The sequence below is a fragment of the Adiantum capillus-veneris genome, chromosome 26, assembly GCF_014529385.1.
Source record: "Adiantum capillus-veneris isolate H3 chromosome 26, ASM1452938v2, whole genome shotgun sequence".
NCBI lineage: Eukaryota > Viridiplantae > Streptophyta > Polypodiopsida > Polypodiales > Pteridaceae > Adiantum > Adiantum capillus-veneris.
The window spans coordinates 85458197-85472590 of record NC_140956.1 but is presented as its reverse complement, the minus strand read 5'-3'; the positions used below and the strand labels follow the sequence as shown (position 1 = coordinate 85472590).

The following is a 14394-nucleotide window of genomic DNA, read 5'->3' as shown; positions in this document are numbered from 1 at the left end:
AATTGTTGTTGTGACTCCCGACCCGGACCTGGATGGTTATGCGGGAGGAGTATTAAGAAGTCTGAGCTGTGGTTACTCTCAGCACCTCGAAACGACGCAGGCTGCGGTCTGGGGGGCATTTGGTTGTAAAAGGCCTCTATATCTCCCGGCCCGGACCTTTTTAGGAGGAGTGATGAGGGAGTTGTTGAATATCTCCTGGCCCGAACCTTGTTAGGTTATGCGGGAGGAGTGTTCATTGGCGGCTTTATGTTTCTATGTCTTGTAACATGCATATGTGAGCATTTGTGTTGGATTGTGATGTGCCAACCACTGAATATTCCTAATTGGATGAGATTGCCTGGGTATGTAATTTTAGTGCATCAAGACACCCGTGGAAGATCAGTACGGTCTGGGTGTGATGACTAATTTACTACGCCGGAATATCAAGAGTTCCGATCTGGACGAAAGGAGAAGCTAACTCCTTGATCAAAAGAGCCGAAAGGAGAAGCTAACTTCTGTTCTTTTCTATTGGCACGTGGTGCCCGTCTTGTGACAGAGAAACGCCCGAACAAGTGCCGTGGAGGCTGCAGCACCAGGTGGGAAAACTGGTGTGGGAGGAAACCTTTTGTAGGTGTAACAGACTTGGACACTCCAAGTCAAGAATCTACCAAGACACAACAGGAATTCGATTCAAAACAATTCACAATTTGATTCGACACTGGCCCGGCGGAGTTCCGTCCCAAGAGGTACTAACGCCAAAGACTGGCGCCCCTTTCGATATTTCTTTTTATATTAAATCTGTTGCACAAAGTACAAGGGAGTGGGAGGGTCTCACTCTCAGACTCTGCGTCCAGATGCTCTGAGAAGTGGGAGCCCAAACCACACTAAAGAGTTACAAGGGATGCCAAAAGCAGAGCCCCAAAAGCTGAAAATCAAAAGCTCTCAAGCCCTTTTCAAAAATAAAGCAAATACTCCAAAAGCTCTCTCTCAAATCTTTGCGTAGATTTCAGCTGCGTAGAAAAAAAAACAGCCCTGCTTTTTTTTCTCACGTCAACTAGCCACATCAGCATTCGGTACGGTCTTCCGCGTTTTCCGCCATGAAGTGCACCGTGATTTACGGGTCTGCCACGTCAGCATTTGCAGCGTGAAGTCTGGGATTGCTGCCACGTCAGCTGGGAGGGGGGGGGAGGGGGTTCCTTACCCAAATGGCTGCCACATCACTGATTTGTGACATACCCCCCTCTTGAAAGCATGGTAATCGCCCTCCATTATGCCCGCAAAACAAATAGAGGCCATAAATTGTCTTAGCAGACACTGACTGTTAGTACCGACGCAATAGGAAAAACACATCTAGCACATATACCAAACCACAGTCACATCACACGACATCATAGGACATCTCTTGAAATCACATGACAAATCGCATTCAAAACTCATTCGGATCTCAGACCATGATTAATCGGCAACGTATTTAGCAATCACATCTAGATCCACTCGGGACCTCATAGATGCCCGATTGACTAATCCTTATTGCAATCACGTCTATCGAGATCTTTCAGACCGCTGCAACATTTCGTCTATCAATTCTTGCACTTAAACAAGTCAAGAACAAATCAGTATCATATTATCGAGAATTCCAGTTCATAAAGTCATACAGCAGAATACTGTCAGCTCACAGTATCCCTGAAACTCAAAAGAGACATCAGTGACTTTAGTATCAAAATCGGGGCAATTTGTTAACAAAGGAGTGGAGCGACTCCCCTCTTGTGCATACCCACTGCACCAAATTCCGCCCAACTGAGTTCGGGGTTCCATTTAGAAAAGACTATGCTAAGCCAAATGCTTCAAGGTAAAGATTCACAATCTGAGGAGTATCTGCCAGGTCCTCCTTCTCCATTCACTTCGCATCCAATGCAGAGGTTGTCTTGAATTTAACCAAGAACCGTCTTACCGCTTTACCTTCTATCTTTCTATGCCAATATCTGTACTGGAACAAGTATCTGCTCGTTTTCCTCCACTTCGGGTTGCTCATCTGGCTCCCATCATCGGGCACATCACCTTTTATAAAGCTTCAAGAGACTCGCATGAAAACATTGTGAAGTCTCCAAGTGTAAGGCAACTTCAGTCTAAAGGAGACATCATCATTTATCTTTTCGGAAATCTGGAAAGGTCCATAGTATCTCATGCTAAGCTTTCGAAAAAGCCGCTCATTTCCCTTTTTCTTTCTCAGGCGTGCCTTCTCAAAGTGTAAGAGCACCCAATCGTTCTCCTTCAATTAATCATTTCCGGAAAACCCAATCCATCACACACTAAGTTCATACTGAACAGAGTGGTCAAATCATTTTATTCTAGCTGTGTGGCCATCTCATCCCGCAGGACAAAGGGTCTATTGTCACGTGACACATCCAACCCTATGTGTCCGTGGACAAGCTACAGCATGATCAGGGTTCAATTCAATCAAGTCAAGTCTAGAATAGGTAGTGATCTTGCACTTTTGTGAGTCTATTCGCCCTTTTTCCGGGGATCCCAATCCATCACACACTGAGTTTATACTAAACAGAGTGGTTCAAATCATTTTGTTCGAGCTGTGTGGCCATCTCATCCCGCAGGACAAAGGGTCTACTGTCATGTGACACATCCAACCCTATGTGTCCGTGGACAAGCTACAGCATGATCTGGGTTCGGTTCAGTCAAGTCAAGTCTAGAATAGGTAGTGATCTGGCACTTTTGTGAGTCTGTTCGCAGACCGTGCATGTCCAAACACTTAGTGTAGATGCATATCCTCTTGTTGCACACAGCATGATCATAAGCATTCCCGTCAGAATCCTTCAGGGGAATTTTCCATTGCATTTAGCCTATTTTCCCTATTTTTGACATTTTTCACTTATTATTTTTAAGTGACTTTTGTTGGAAAGTAGGTAGGGCAAATTGAGTAAGTTTGTATATAAGCAAACCTAGACTAGCACTAATTGGCAGTAGAGGCAGCAGGAGCACCTTGCTCAACAGGCAACTTCTCAGCAAGACCAACCCCCGCGACAACTCTAGCGTTTTCTCTCAACAGAAGGCCTAGCCGTTTTGCACCAGATTAGCCAACGTTTTTGCACTTGCACATTCCCGACGCCATCACGACATAGCAGATCAGCCTAGCGTTTTGCATTTGCAGAACCATCGACGACAGCAGGACAAATTTCAGCCCTAGCGTTTTTGGTTTGCAGATCAGCCTCGGCGTTTTGCATATTCACCGCGACGGAACACCAAGAAGCATCAGCATTTTCAGTTTTCAGCCTTTAGACATCGCAGACGAATCCCCGAACCTCGCATATCTCACCTTCCCGCAGCAGTTCCTCACCACACGGTCAGTCTCCGCAAGGTTTACAGATTCAGCCCGGAAAACGCAGATTTCAGCATCTGCGTTTTCAGCGCGTCGTTGTCGCATCGTCGCCATCGACATCGTCATCGACATAGAGTCATAATTCAGCAGATAGAAGATTTGCACATTTCAGCCATTAGCGTTTTCAGATTTCAGCCCGTCTCGTCGTCGACATCGTCGCAAGTCCAAGCATTGTAGAGATTTGTGCAATCATAAGTAGACCGCTCTCGCCATAGAGAGTGGGGCCTTCGAAGGAGGGTTTTACAACTTCTCTGGTGTCGTATTCTCTTCTCTCTATCTCTCAGTCTCATACACTTGCACGCACAGTGTCCATTCACTTTGTTAGTAATCATTGCACTCTCTCATTAAGAACGGAAGGCTCTCCCTTCCATAAGAACAAAAGGAACCTTGAGCACAGTTTGGAGGACTCATCTTGAGCAAAGTTCAAACATTCATTCCGCTGCACCTTACATTGGTATCAGAGCCTTGGCAGTGTTCTCTATCACTCAAGGAAAGAACCACAAGAATAACAAGAATTTTTTTTGCTTGTTGCGGTCGCACGAACCCAAGTTCACTTGGGCGTCTCGATTCCTAATCGTGTTTTTGAAGAGTGACAAGAAACCCAAGAAAGAAGGGCTTGTCCAGTCTCCCCTTGTGCCTCTTTTCACTCATTGAGAGCGGACCGTGCAGTTAGCGGCCGGCCAATCGACGTGAGGTGGGAGAAAACAACCTTGGTGTGAGCGCAAGGCCGCCAAGGGGTGCACCCGCAAAAAAGAGCAGAACTCGGGTGAAGAGAAAATCCTTCTTTAACACAGATTGCAAGCGAAAGAAAACCCTCAAGAATCTCAAGAACTCAAGACCCTCAAGAACCCAAGAACCGCAAGAACCCAAGTTCCTCGTGAACTTAAGAATCCAGACCACAAGAACCCAAGACTTCAGTAGATGGTCATCACTCGAAGCGGAATGGATACTTCGCTTGGAAGTGATGAGCATGAGAGAGGCGAAGAAGAATTTTCCCCACTAGGAGGTTTTTCCGACCCTCCCCCTTCCCCATCTACGCCAAAGATTGCACCAGATCCTATGACGCTTTTCGACAAGAGGATGATGGACAAGAAGTTAGACCGAAAAGCAGAAATAGAGCGTGAACACGAAGAAAAGATGGCAGCCATAGAGCGTCAATACACAGAAAGAGTGGCAGCCATACATCGCGAGAACAAAGCAAGACAAGCAGAATATGACCGCGAGACCAAAGTACGACAAGAGAAGAGCAATCAACATGAAAGAATTCTTGCTACTCTTTTCTCAAGTTCATGCATAGATACAAGAGATTCGGGAAAAGGAGACTCTCTCAGTCTCTTCTTCTCCAAAGCATGACACACAAGACTTGCATGATTATGAGAAGCATGATGAATTGAATGATAATGATCAGCATGATGATTTGCATGATCACGATGCGATTTCTCACGAGCATGATGATTTGAATGAAGATGACGTGATTGTTCACAAGGATGATGTGTTAGTTGATACTTTTTCTAGGAAGCTAACCTCATTGCAGATTAGATCAATCACAAAGAACCAATCTTGGCTCTCGAGTCGAGGTCCAAAGAACCCCCTCAGGAAGAACCAATCTAGGCTCTCGAGCCTAGATCCAAAGAACCCTCACAAGAAGTATTATGTGTTCGCATGATTCATACGCACGCATTGTGCGAGTGTTTCATTCGTGATCGTTTCCTGTATTAACAAAACATCTCATATTACACCTGCAAAAATAAATCCAAACATGCCAATAACCATCCGACCAAAATAGTACAATCATAGTTACAGGGAATGGCCATTTTGAGATCTCCGTTCCGGTTCCCATTACAACTTCCCGTTCTGAGTTTCAAACATGTGTGTTCGTAACATGGAATGGCATTTCACGCCCGATGACGTTCCCGTTCCACATTCCAATTTTCCGTTCCGGGTAACTATGAGTACATTACCTACGAAGGGATCCACACACAATCCAATTCCACAATAATTCATATGGAACATTTAGATCCTGTCACAAGACGGGCACCACGTGCCAATAGAAAAGAACAGGCTGAACAGACTTTTAGCACTTCATTAACAATTGAACTGAGAGAGAGAGAGAGAGAGAGACGACACGCGACACGGAGTGGCGGAATTCCACCCCAGAGAATATTGGCCCCAAACCTTGGCGCCCCTTTCGGTATATCTTTATATTGCATCAACACAGTACAAGCTGGTATTCCAGACTCTGCACCTTCTCCAGGAAGCATGCGAAGAATGATCCCTTAGCACATAATCAAAGACCCTTGGCCTGAAAAGCAGTTATAGTGAAAAGCCTTCAAAACTCAAAAGCTTCTGGTCCAAAAGCAATGCCAAAAAGCTGCCAACGTAATTTACGGAAATCCGTGCAGCCTACCACATCATCAACTAGCGCAAAACGCGAAATTCCGTACAGCCTGCCACGTCATCAGTCAGTGTAATTTTCGGAAACTTGCCACGCCAACAGTTCCACGCGATTCCGTCAGTAGGTCGACACGTCAGCAGTTTGTTACATCTCCCCTTCTTGAAAGAGAGTAATCGTCCGCGATTACAGCATATCTGCAAAACAACTCAAGTTAGCTCAAAAATTTTCGAGGGTCATTCCGAGGGACAATCAGTTTGCTCTTTTTGTTAAGGAGTTACCTTCTCCTTTCGGCTCTTTTGACCAAGGAGTTAGCTTCTCCTTTCGTCCAAATCGGAACTCTTGATATTCCGACGTAGTAAACTTAGCCATCACACCCATACCGTATTGATCTTCCACGGGTGTCTTGATGCACTAAAATTACATACCCAGGCAATCTCATCCATTTAGGAATATTTAGTGGTTGGCACATCACAATGCAACACAAATGCTCACATATGCATGTTACAAGACATAGAAACATAAAGCCGCCAATGAACACTCCTCCCGCATAACCTAACAAGGTCCGGGCCAGGAGATATTCAACGACTCCCTCATCACTCCTCTCGCATAACCTAAAAAGGTCTGGGCCGGGAGATATAGAGGGGTTTTACAACCAAACGGGTTGGCACATCACAATGCAACACAAATGCTCACCACATATGCCTGTTACAAGACATAGAAACATAAAGCCGCCAATGAACACCTCCCGCATAACCTAACAAGGTCCGAACCGAGAGATATTCAACGACTCCCTCATCACTCCTCCCGCATAACCTAAAAAGTTCCGGGCCGGGAGATATAGAGGCCTTTTACAACCAAACGCCCCCCAGACCACAACCTGCGTCGTTTGGAGGTGCTGAGAGTAACCACTGCTTAGACTTCTTAATACTCCTCCCGCATAACCATCCAGGTGCCACTAGTCACAACAACAACACTGCCCCCGTAAAAAAAAAAACACCAGGGTCCGGGCCATGAGTAAAAACAACACTTTTCAATCATTCAATACTCCCCCCCTTAAATAACCACAAGGGTCCGGGCCATGAGTATGAACAAGCATTCTCAAACATTATTTCTTAATACTCCACCCAGGAGTAAAATAACCAATCAATGAAACCAGTATTAAAAACAGAGTCAAACATTTCAAATCGGCACCAAAACAGGTTCACAACAGCTACCATCAATTTCAAACAAATTTCAAACAGGATCACTAAACAAGTTCTCAAACAGATTTCAAACTTAAAAAGCAATCTCGACATCAATCGAGCTCGAAAAGTCGACTGACTTTCCATCCTGAACCTGCACCAAAAATTAGGGTTAGGTTCATCCCATAGGGTCGTAGCCGAGCCCAGCATGGTCCATCAGCTCTTGGATAAACAGTGTTTCTTTGGCGGCGATGGTAGTCCCAAGATAGCAATCGCATTGGATCTCCAAGGTCATTTGCTCGTGAAGAGACATCTACTGGGAGATGTCGAGAAACTTCAAGTTATAATCTGCTAGGGTTTCCATGGCAAGCATTTTAGGATACCCCACTGTGCCAGAAGTTGCACTCCGAAGGAGGATGTCAGAAACAATATAACTTGGGGAAAAAAAAAAATCTTTTTTTTTTGGAAAGCTTGCCAAGTCCTTGGAAGTGTACGGCTTGGTAGCTATAGACTTCTGCATGGTACTGTCTCTGAGAAAAACAGCAGGTCGAAACAAATCTTGGATCCTTCTCTTGCAAGTCATCTTAATGGCCTATGCCCTGTAAGACATGAGCGGTGAAGACGGGAGCGCGCCCGATGCGCGATGAAGTAAGGGTGGGAGTGGCTATTAAGTCCGGGTTGGAGGGCGAAGATACCTCGAATAGAGTCTAATAGCCAGGTTGGAGGGCGAAGATACCTCGAATAAAATCTCTAGTCCAGGTTGGAGGGCGAAGATACCTCAAATAAAGTCTCTGGTTTGCTCTGTCTGCTCTTTTGTGGGATCGGTATGCTTTCAGAAAAGCACACGCCTGATGCTCTGATACCACTGTCACAAGACGGGCACCACGTGCCAAAAGAACAGGCTGAACAGACTTTTAGCACTTCATTAACAATTGAACTGAGAGAGAGAGAGAGAGAGACAACACGCGACACGGAGTGGCGGAATTCCACAAGTCTCTCGTTTGCTCTGTCTGCTCTTTTGTGGGACCGGTATGCTTTCAGAAAAGCACACGATTGATGCTCTGATACCACTGTCACAAGACGAGCACCACGTGCCAAGAGAAAAGAACAGGCTGAACAAACTTTTAGCACTTCATTAACGATTAAACTGAGAGAGAGAGAGAGAGAGAGAGAGAACACGCGACACGGAGTGGCGGAATTCCATCCCAAAGAGTATTGGCCCCAAACCTTGGCGCCCCTTTCGGTATTTCTTTATATTGCATCAACACACTACAAGCCGGTACTCCAGACTCTGCACCTTCTCCGGGAAGCATGCCAGAGAATGAGCCCTTAGCACATATTTAAAGGCCCTTGGCCTGAAAAGCAGTTATCGTGAAAAGCCTTCAAAACTCAAAAGCTTCTGGTCCAAAAGCAATGCCAAAAAGCTGCAAGCATAATTTACGAAAATCCGTACATCCTGCCATGTCATCAGCCAGCCAAAACGCAGATTCCGTACAGCCTGCCACATCATCAGTCAGCGTAATTTTCGGAAACTTGCCACGCCATCAGTTCCACGCGATTCATTCAGTAGGTCAAGATCAGCAGTTTGTTACAGAGCCCACTCTATCTAGTCATGTTGTTCAGAACTCTTATGCACTGGGTTCACCATCCATCCATTTGTCACATCCAACCCAAAACGCACTAGAATTTAAATTTCCACAGTTTGTTTCACAGATCCAATATTCATTCAAACCTGCACAAATCGCATATGCATTCACATCAGCATGGATACATAAACTGCAATATATAGTAGAATGAGTCCCGTACTCTTGTCCAACCATCAAAACCGATCCGCGACGTGTGTCCAAGTGTCTTAAGTAACCGTCGTATTGGATCCTACGCTCTGTCAAACTGTTACACCGAATCTGGGGTACTGGTCATGGACTCTTGGCCAACAGTACAAAATAACCATTACAATGGATTCCATGGATTCCGGACCTGGTCCAACCGTACACCTGATCTAAACCGCTCAGAGCACATCTTATAGATTCCAGATTTTCATGAAGTTCAAACAAGTTTAGACAGATTCCAAACGAGTTCAACCAATATCAAACACATTCAAGTGGTACCCAAGCAAGGATCAAGCATCACCAAACAAGATCGGACAAGTTCAAACAATACCCAAACCGTATTCTCAAATAGGATCAAACAAGTAGTCCATCCAATTAGCAAACTAAATTTTGTCCTAATGGTATCCATCTCCCATGCTTCCAAATGCTTGTAAGATACTGCGCTGCAAGATTTACTTCAGGTTTTTCAATTTACTGATGTGACTGGTAGATCCCTAATTTCCACTCTCAACATTTGGCAATCTAGACAGAATTGGAAGCAATTATCCGCCACGCTGACCACTATTCAACATTCTTGAATGCAAAGGCTTCACACTTACTCTGCCACTCGCCAATTGTTCATTTCCTTGTTTAAGGAAAACCAAATTAATCTTAAGTTCATCATTAAAATATGGGGTTACAGGCATCCCTTCAATGACTGTTATGTTAGTCTAGAAGCCAGTCTTGAAAATAACCTAATCATAAAAACTAAGAGTGACAGGACTTACCAACAATAGAGATTTCTCTGCATGAAAACGAGATGGCATTGCAAATGTGCAACAAAATTAAGTTTTGGGCTTCCAAAAAATGCCACAAACAAACATATATCCCACAAAAGCATGATCATAAGACTAGCCACTTGCCCATCACAACCAAAAATTGGCTGCCCACACCCTGTCCAGCATAATCTACTCCCCAAATTTCGAGCTAGTAGTCTATCTGTGCGTGTGCACGCTTTTTTTTTAGAGCAAGGGTCGGACACAGCATCATTGAAACAAAACCAAAGAAAACAATGAGTATCGTACCATATAATCTATGCACATCTGCCGAGTCTCACTGTGCATTTCAGGATCTCCATAGACCTGATCTGCTACTGCACGAAAGAGACAGTTCCCATCTTCAGCCATCCGCCGCACCTCCAAACCTCTTGAGCGTCTGATTTCAACTTCAAACTGTCTATCTCTCTCCTCCTGTAGCAAATCCCAACCATACAATTACAATATGCTTTATACTTCAAGGATGTAAACAATCATGACCAGCAATATCAAGAAAAAACTGCACAGCTAAAAGGACAAAGGAAAATAAATACATTTTCTTCTGGGCCCCTTGGCCCGACTGTCCAAGGATTCTGTTCATCTGCACTATTGTAGCCATCCTGCTCAATGTACGACCTTGGAGATGAAGCTCTTGATGTCTGAGGTGGGCTCTTTGATGACTTTACATTCCTCCACCCCTTGCGAGAAGATCCACTTGCTGTTTTGATTGAGCTCGATGCGGGAGATAAGCCCCAGCTTCCCCGTCGGGAGCTTGGAAGTATGACTGATGAGGATGAGAGAGTGGACGAAGGAAGACTAGCAGTAACCTCCGACCACTGCAATCCAGATTCAGTTGCCGCAAATGATGGTTGATTCATTGACATACCCTGTACATGGGAGGATGAACCACTAACAAAAACTGAGCCTCCATCAGGCTTACACGAAGGTAATGGAAAACCTTCAGCATTGCTTTGGTCTTCCCGACATGCATTTATTGACAACACAACAGCCTCCAATTGTGAATCCCCATGCCCCACAGCAGTACATTCTGCAGTTTTCATAGCGTGTCCACTGCATGAGCCTGCCTCAAATTGCCTGCCACAATCAGGAGGATCCTTCTCACTCTGCTCTAACAAAAAAGCAGTTCTAGTAGCATTTAAGGTCTCACTGACTTCTTCATAGCTGACCACAGCATTCTCCAATAATTTTTCATCTTCTGCCAAGGGATATACCTCTATCTGTTCATTTAAAGGTTCATCAAAATCTGCCAGCACCAACTCCTTTGATTCCTTTGAATCCTCTTCTGTATTTGAAGTCAGTGAAGTTGAAGGTGGCGGCGGGAGAGGAGGAGGGGGTGGTGGTGGAGGAGCAGCCGTGGATGAGGAAGATGAAGTTGGCCTGACATTTGAGGAACCTTGCCCTCGTTGGACTAGCACACGGGTCATCTTTGCGTCTCCTTGGATGCGTGGGATAATTAGAATTCAACAGTCGGTAAACAAATGAAGGCTCACTGAAGCGAAGGCCAACACTATTCCCTTCAATGTTTCCAAATGCTAAAAAAATTCTTTTGAATTGACAATCTGCAGTCAGATGATGGGGATGAACCCACAGCACCTGTGTATTGCAATCTTGCTTGAGAAGGGGCGACAGACGTAACAAATTAACAGCACCCTTATCGTGACCTGATCCGAGACGTCTGCAGAGAGCGAGCTCGTAACTCTTCAAGACAGCGAGCCTCTGTCAAAATAATTTGTGTGCGACGTTGCGAGAAGCAGGAAACCTAGCGTTGCTACCCACAGAGAGAGAACCCAAAAAACTAAAGGGAGCTTCAAATTGCGATGAACTGTGCCGGCAAGCCAGCAAGCAAGAGAATGGCCAGAAACGCTTCAGAAAAGGAAACGCCTTCGGAAGACGACGATGCTAAATCCTTTTTGATCGTTTTTCTTCCTGACGTTACCTGGGCACGTGTTTGGACAAAGAAATGTGCCAAACCCCATGTGGTCATCCCAACAAGGCCTTCCCATGGTGAGTTTTGGAAAGGAATAAGGGAATAGTTTGCTTAAACTTTACATTTCCATGGTGACTTTAAGAGGGAATCCCTCAAAAAAAGGTTAACCTATTTGCTTTCGTGAAACTTTTGCAAAATATGAAAAGTTAGGAGTGTATTGAGATAGTTTCAAAGTTCTAACCTGGATTAAGAGGTAATAAGTCTATTTTTAGCATAACCAAGTCTCTACCACTTGTTATACAAGCCCAATGAGTATTTGAAAAGGAACCGTGTGAAGGTTTCTCTACATTTAAGGGTACCTTTTGGCCAAGTTTTGTGAGTTTCAAGATGAGTTCCCAAACTCACCGTGTGGAGGCCCTCTAAGCAAGTGTGAAAATAAATTCCTTTCTTTAGAGATTCCATCTAATCTTTGTACCCTCATCCTCTCGACCCATCTCTTTTGCAAGTTGCAAAGAGATTTCCTCTCCAGTGTGTCATCCAGAAGTAGCGCACGTGTTGGTCAATTAAGGACACCCATGTCTTAACAGCGCTTCCAAGCAAATTTTTTAGAGAATAATATTGAAATATTCTCCTCTATTTTCAATTTTTTTAATAAAGTTGTAGGGCACATATTAGTTATGTAATTCTTGCTCCAAGTAGTGTTGTAGAGAAACTTGCTCTTGTCAATGCTTTAGTTGATGTCGAGGCAGATCCTATGAAGGATGGTGAAGAAGGCACATCACAACAAGCTCCTTCTAATGTCGTGGTTGATGCCTCACTTGCAACCATGAATTCTATGCTTGATGCGGAAGAGGGACCAATAGATACTAGGCTTTGGATGGCCCTCTTGAGGAGAGTGTTGTCAACATAGTTAGAGATGGAGGTAGTGTTGACAGTTTGAAGATGGAAACCAAAGGCAACTGAAAGTGCTCATTCAAAGGTTTCCCTCGTTGAATCAAAGACCGAGGGTACAAAGGAGGAGGGTGTGAAGGTGAAGGATGGGCTCAAAGTGGAGAATGTTGACATGAGCGACAGACAATCACAAGCTTTGGCCCCTAAACTGAATGAAGATGGTAGGCCAACCATTACATTAGGTGAGAGAAAGTTGAACATGCGCAAGAAGCTACAACTAAAGTTGAAAAGGAAATTGTTCATAAGCGACATGTGGAGCATATGAGTAGTGGTGATGTCCAATTTGAGGATGCTTCCGATGCGTTGATGAAGTTAGCAGCAAGAAAATCTATTGACTTTGGCCAAGTACCAATCTTGGGGTACCAAGCTAGCTCGTGGTTTTCTAAGTTGGTTAATTACTGAATTTTTTTCTTTTGTCATGAACAATCCAAACACATATGTAAAAGGTTTTCTCCAAAGATTGCATAGAGCCAAGCAAGTAATATGTAGGTAGTTCCATTCAAACTATTTGTTATGATAATTTTTGGCAAACAATGAGGGAAGAAATGAAGAAAGGAGGACATTTAGATATGCAATTGTATTATGATGTAAAATTACAAAACATCTACATTGCTAGAAATGGTATGGTTTATCAGGTCACTTTCACTTGGAACAAGAGCTCCTCTAGACAAAAGCAGCAATCAAAGTGTCTTAAGTTTGGCTAACTACTTTGCATCTCCATCGATTTCTTCAGCACCTTATTCTTGGCAATTGTTGCCTCATAACACATCAAAAAAGCTAGCAAGTTTGAGGTGAAGCTTAAGTGCACTTTTTGAAACCTTTCCAATGAAAGCACTAAATACCTTGAAAACAACATACATGCACTCACTTTAGAACCTGCAAACAGTGGAAATGGTTGCCCTACCGTTTACAAATCATTTGGTTTCTTTGGCCTCTTCCTTTGAGCTGCCTTGCATCAAGAAAGGCTAGAAGTTCTTACAATATGGGATGTATGTTGGTGTCTGAGCCATTTAAAACTAAGTAAAAATATAACTGAGAAATGACCCACAAATGACCCATCTTTCATAACTATCTAGATGGCAATCAAAAAGATAATATCCATAATGCATTGACAAGGAAACTTGCTTTGATTCAAGGCCCACCCGTAACTATTTGCAAACAAATGAGACCAAAGAAATGCTTAAGCTTGAATGGAGAAATAAGCGGGAGCTCTTGAAGGATGTACATTATGATGAGCATGTAAACAATCTTTTCTCTATGGCCGGGATGATGATTCTAGTGAAGAAATTATTCACAAGGGATTGCATGGGAAATCGATCACAACTCTAGTAGAATTCAATGCCTTCATGCAAAGTGAAGATGTAATAACTAATAAGCTATGTCAGCTTGACCTCTATGAGCATGATAGCTTGACACACAATTTTTTTTTGGGAAAAACCAGACCCATGGTGCCTCCGCAAGGGTTCCTGTCATAGATTGCATTAAGATTGGTTGGAGAAGTAAAAAGTGCAAGATATGAAAAAGCTCAAAGCACAAGCATTAGACTATGAGAATGCTTGAACTAACAATTCTACTCTTGATTGCATTCAAACATTATAGTAGAGTAGGCAGGTGCAATTTTGGAGACTCACATTGTTTCTTACTTAACTGCAGACATCAAACACTTGATTGTCATTAATGACCACAAGTAACTACAATCGTCATTTCACATAATGATCTATTTGTTGAGCATGACCTGTATGTGTCTATGCTTGAGGGCTTGATTGCCACGCATGAGGAGAATAAGACTCTCACTCTATATCTAGGGTTTTGAAGGGATTCCAACCCAACTTACTCGGTCATCAAGTCGTTCAACTTTTTTGATAGTGTATGTAGGCTTCAAGAAGACGTGTTTTTTTAGGGATAACATAGATATGGAGAATCAGG

The 14394-nt window shown here is 43.8% G+C and overlaps 1 protein-coding gene across 2 annotated transcripts in view; it reads right to left on the bottom strand.

The window, feature by feature from the left end:
• The window catches only part of LOC147423767 (OVARIAN TUMOR DOMAIN-containing deubiquitinating enzyme 6-like), a 47966-nt gene extending 36451 nt beyond the window's left edge, over nucleotides 1-11515 (bottom strand). The window contains exons 1-2 of one of the 2 annotated variants that reach the window (XM_086500896.1): nucleotides 10124-11515; nucleotides 9840-10004 (exon numbers count right to left, since the gene is read on the bottom strand). In XM_086500896.1, coding sequence (XP_086357022.1) covers nucleotides 9840-10004; nucleotides 10124-11014 — 1056 coding nt within the window. In that variant the 5' untranslated portion in view covers nucleotides 11015-11515. The remainder of the gene's footprint in view (nucleotides 1-9839; nucleotides 10005-10123) is intronic. The other variant, XM_086500895.1, reaches the window with a different exon arrangement.
• Nucleotides 11516-14394: the final 2879 nt, after the last annotated feature.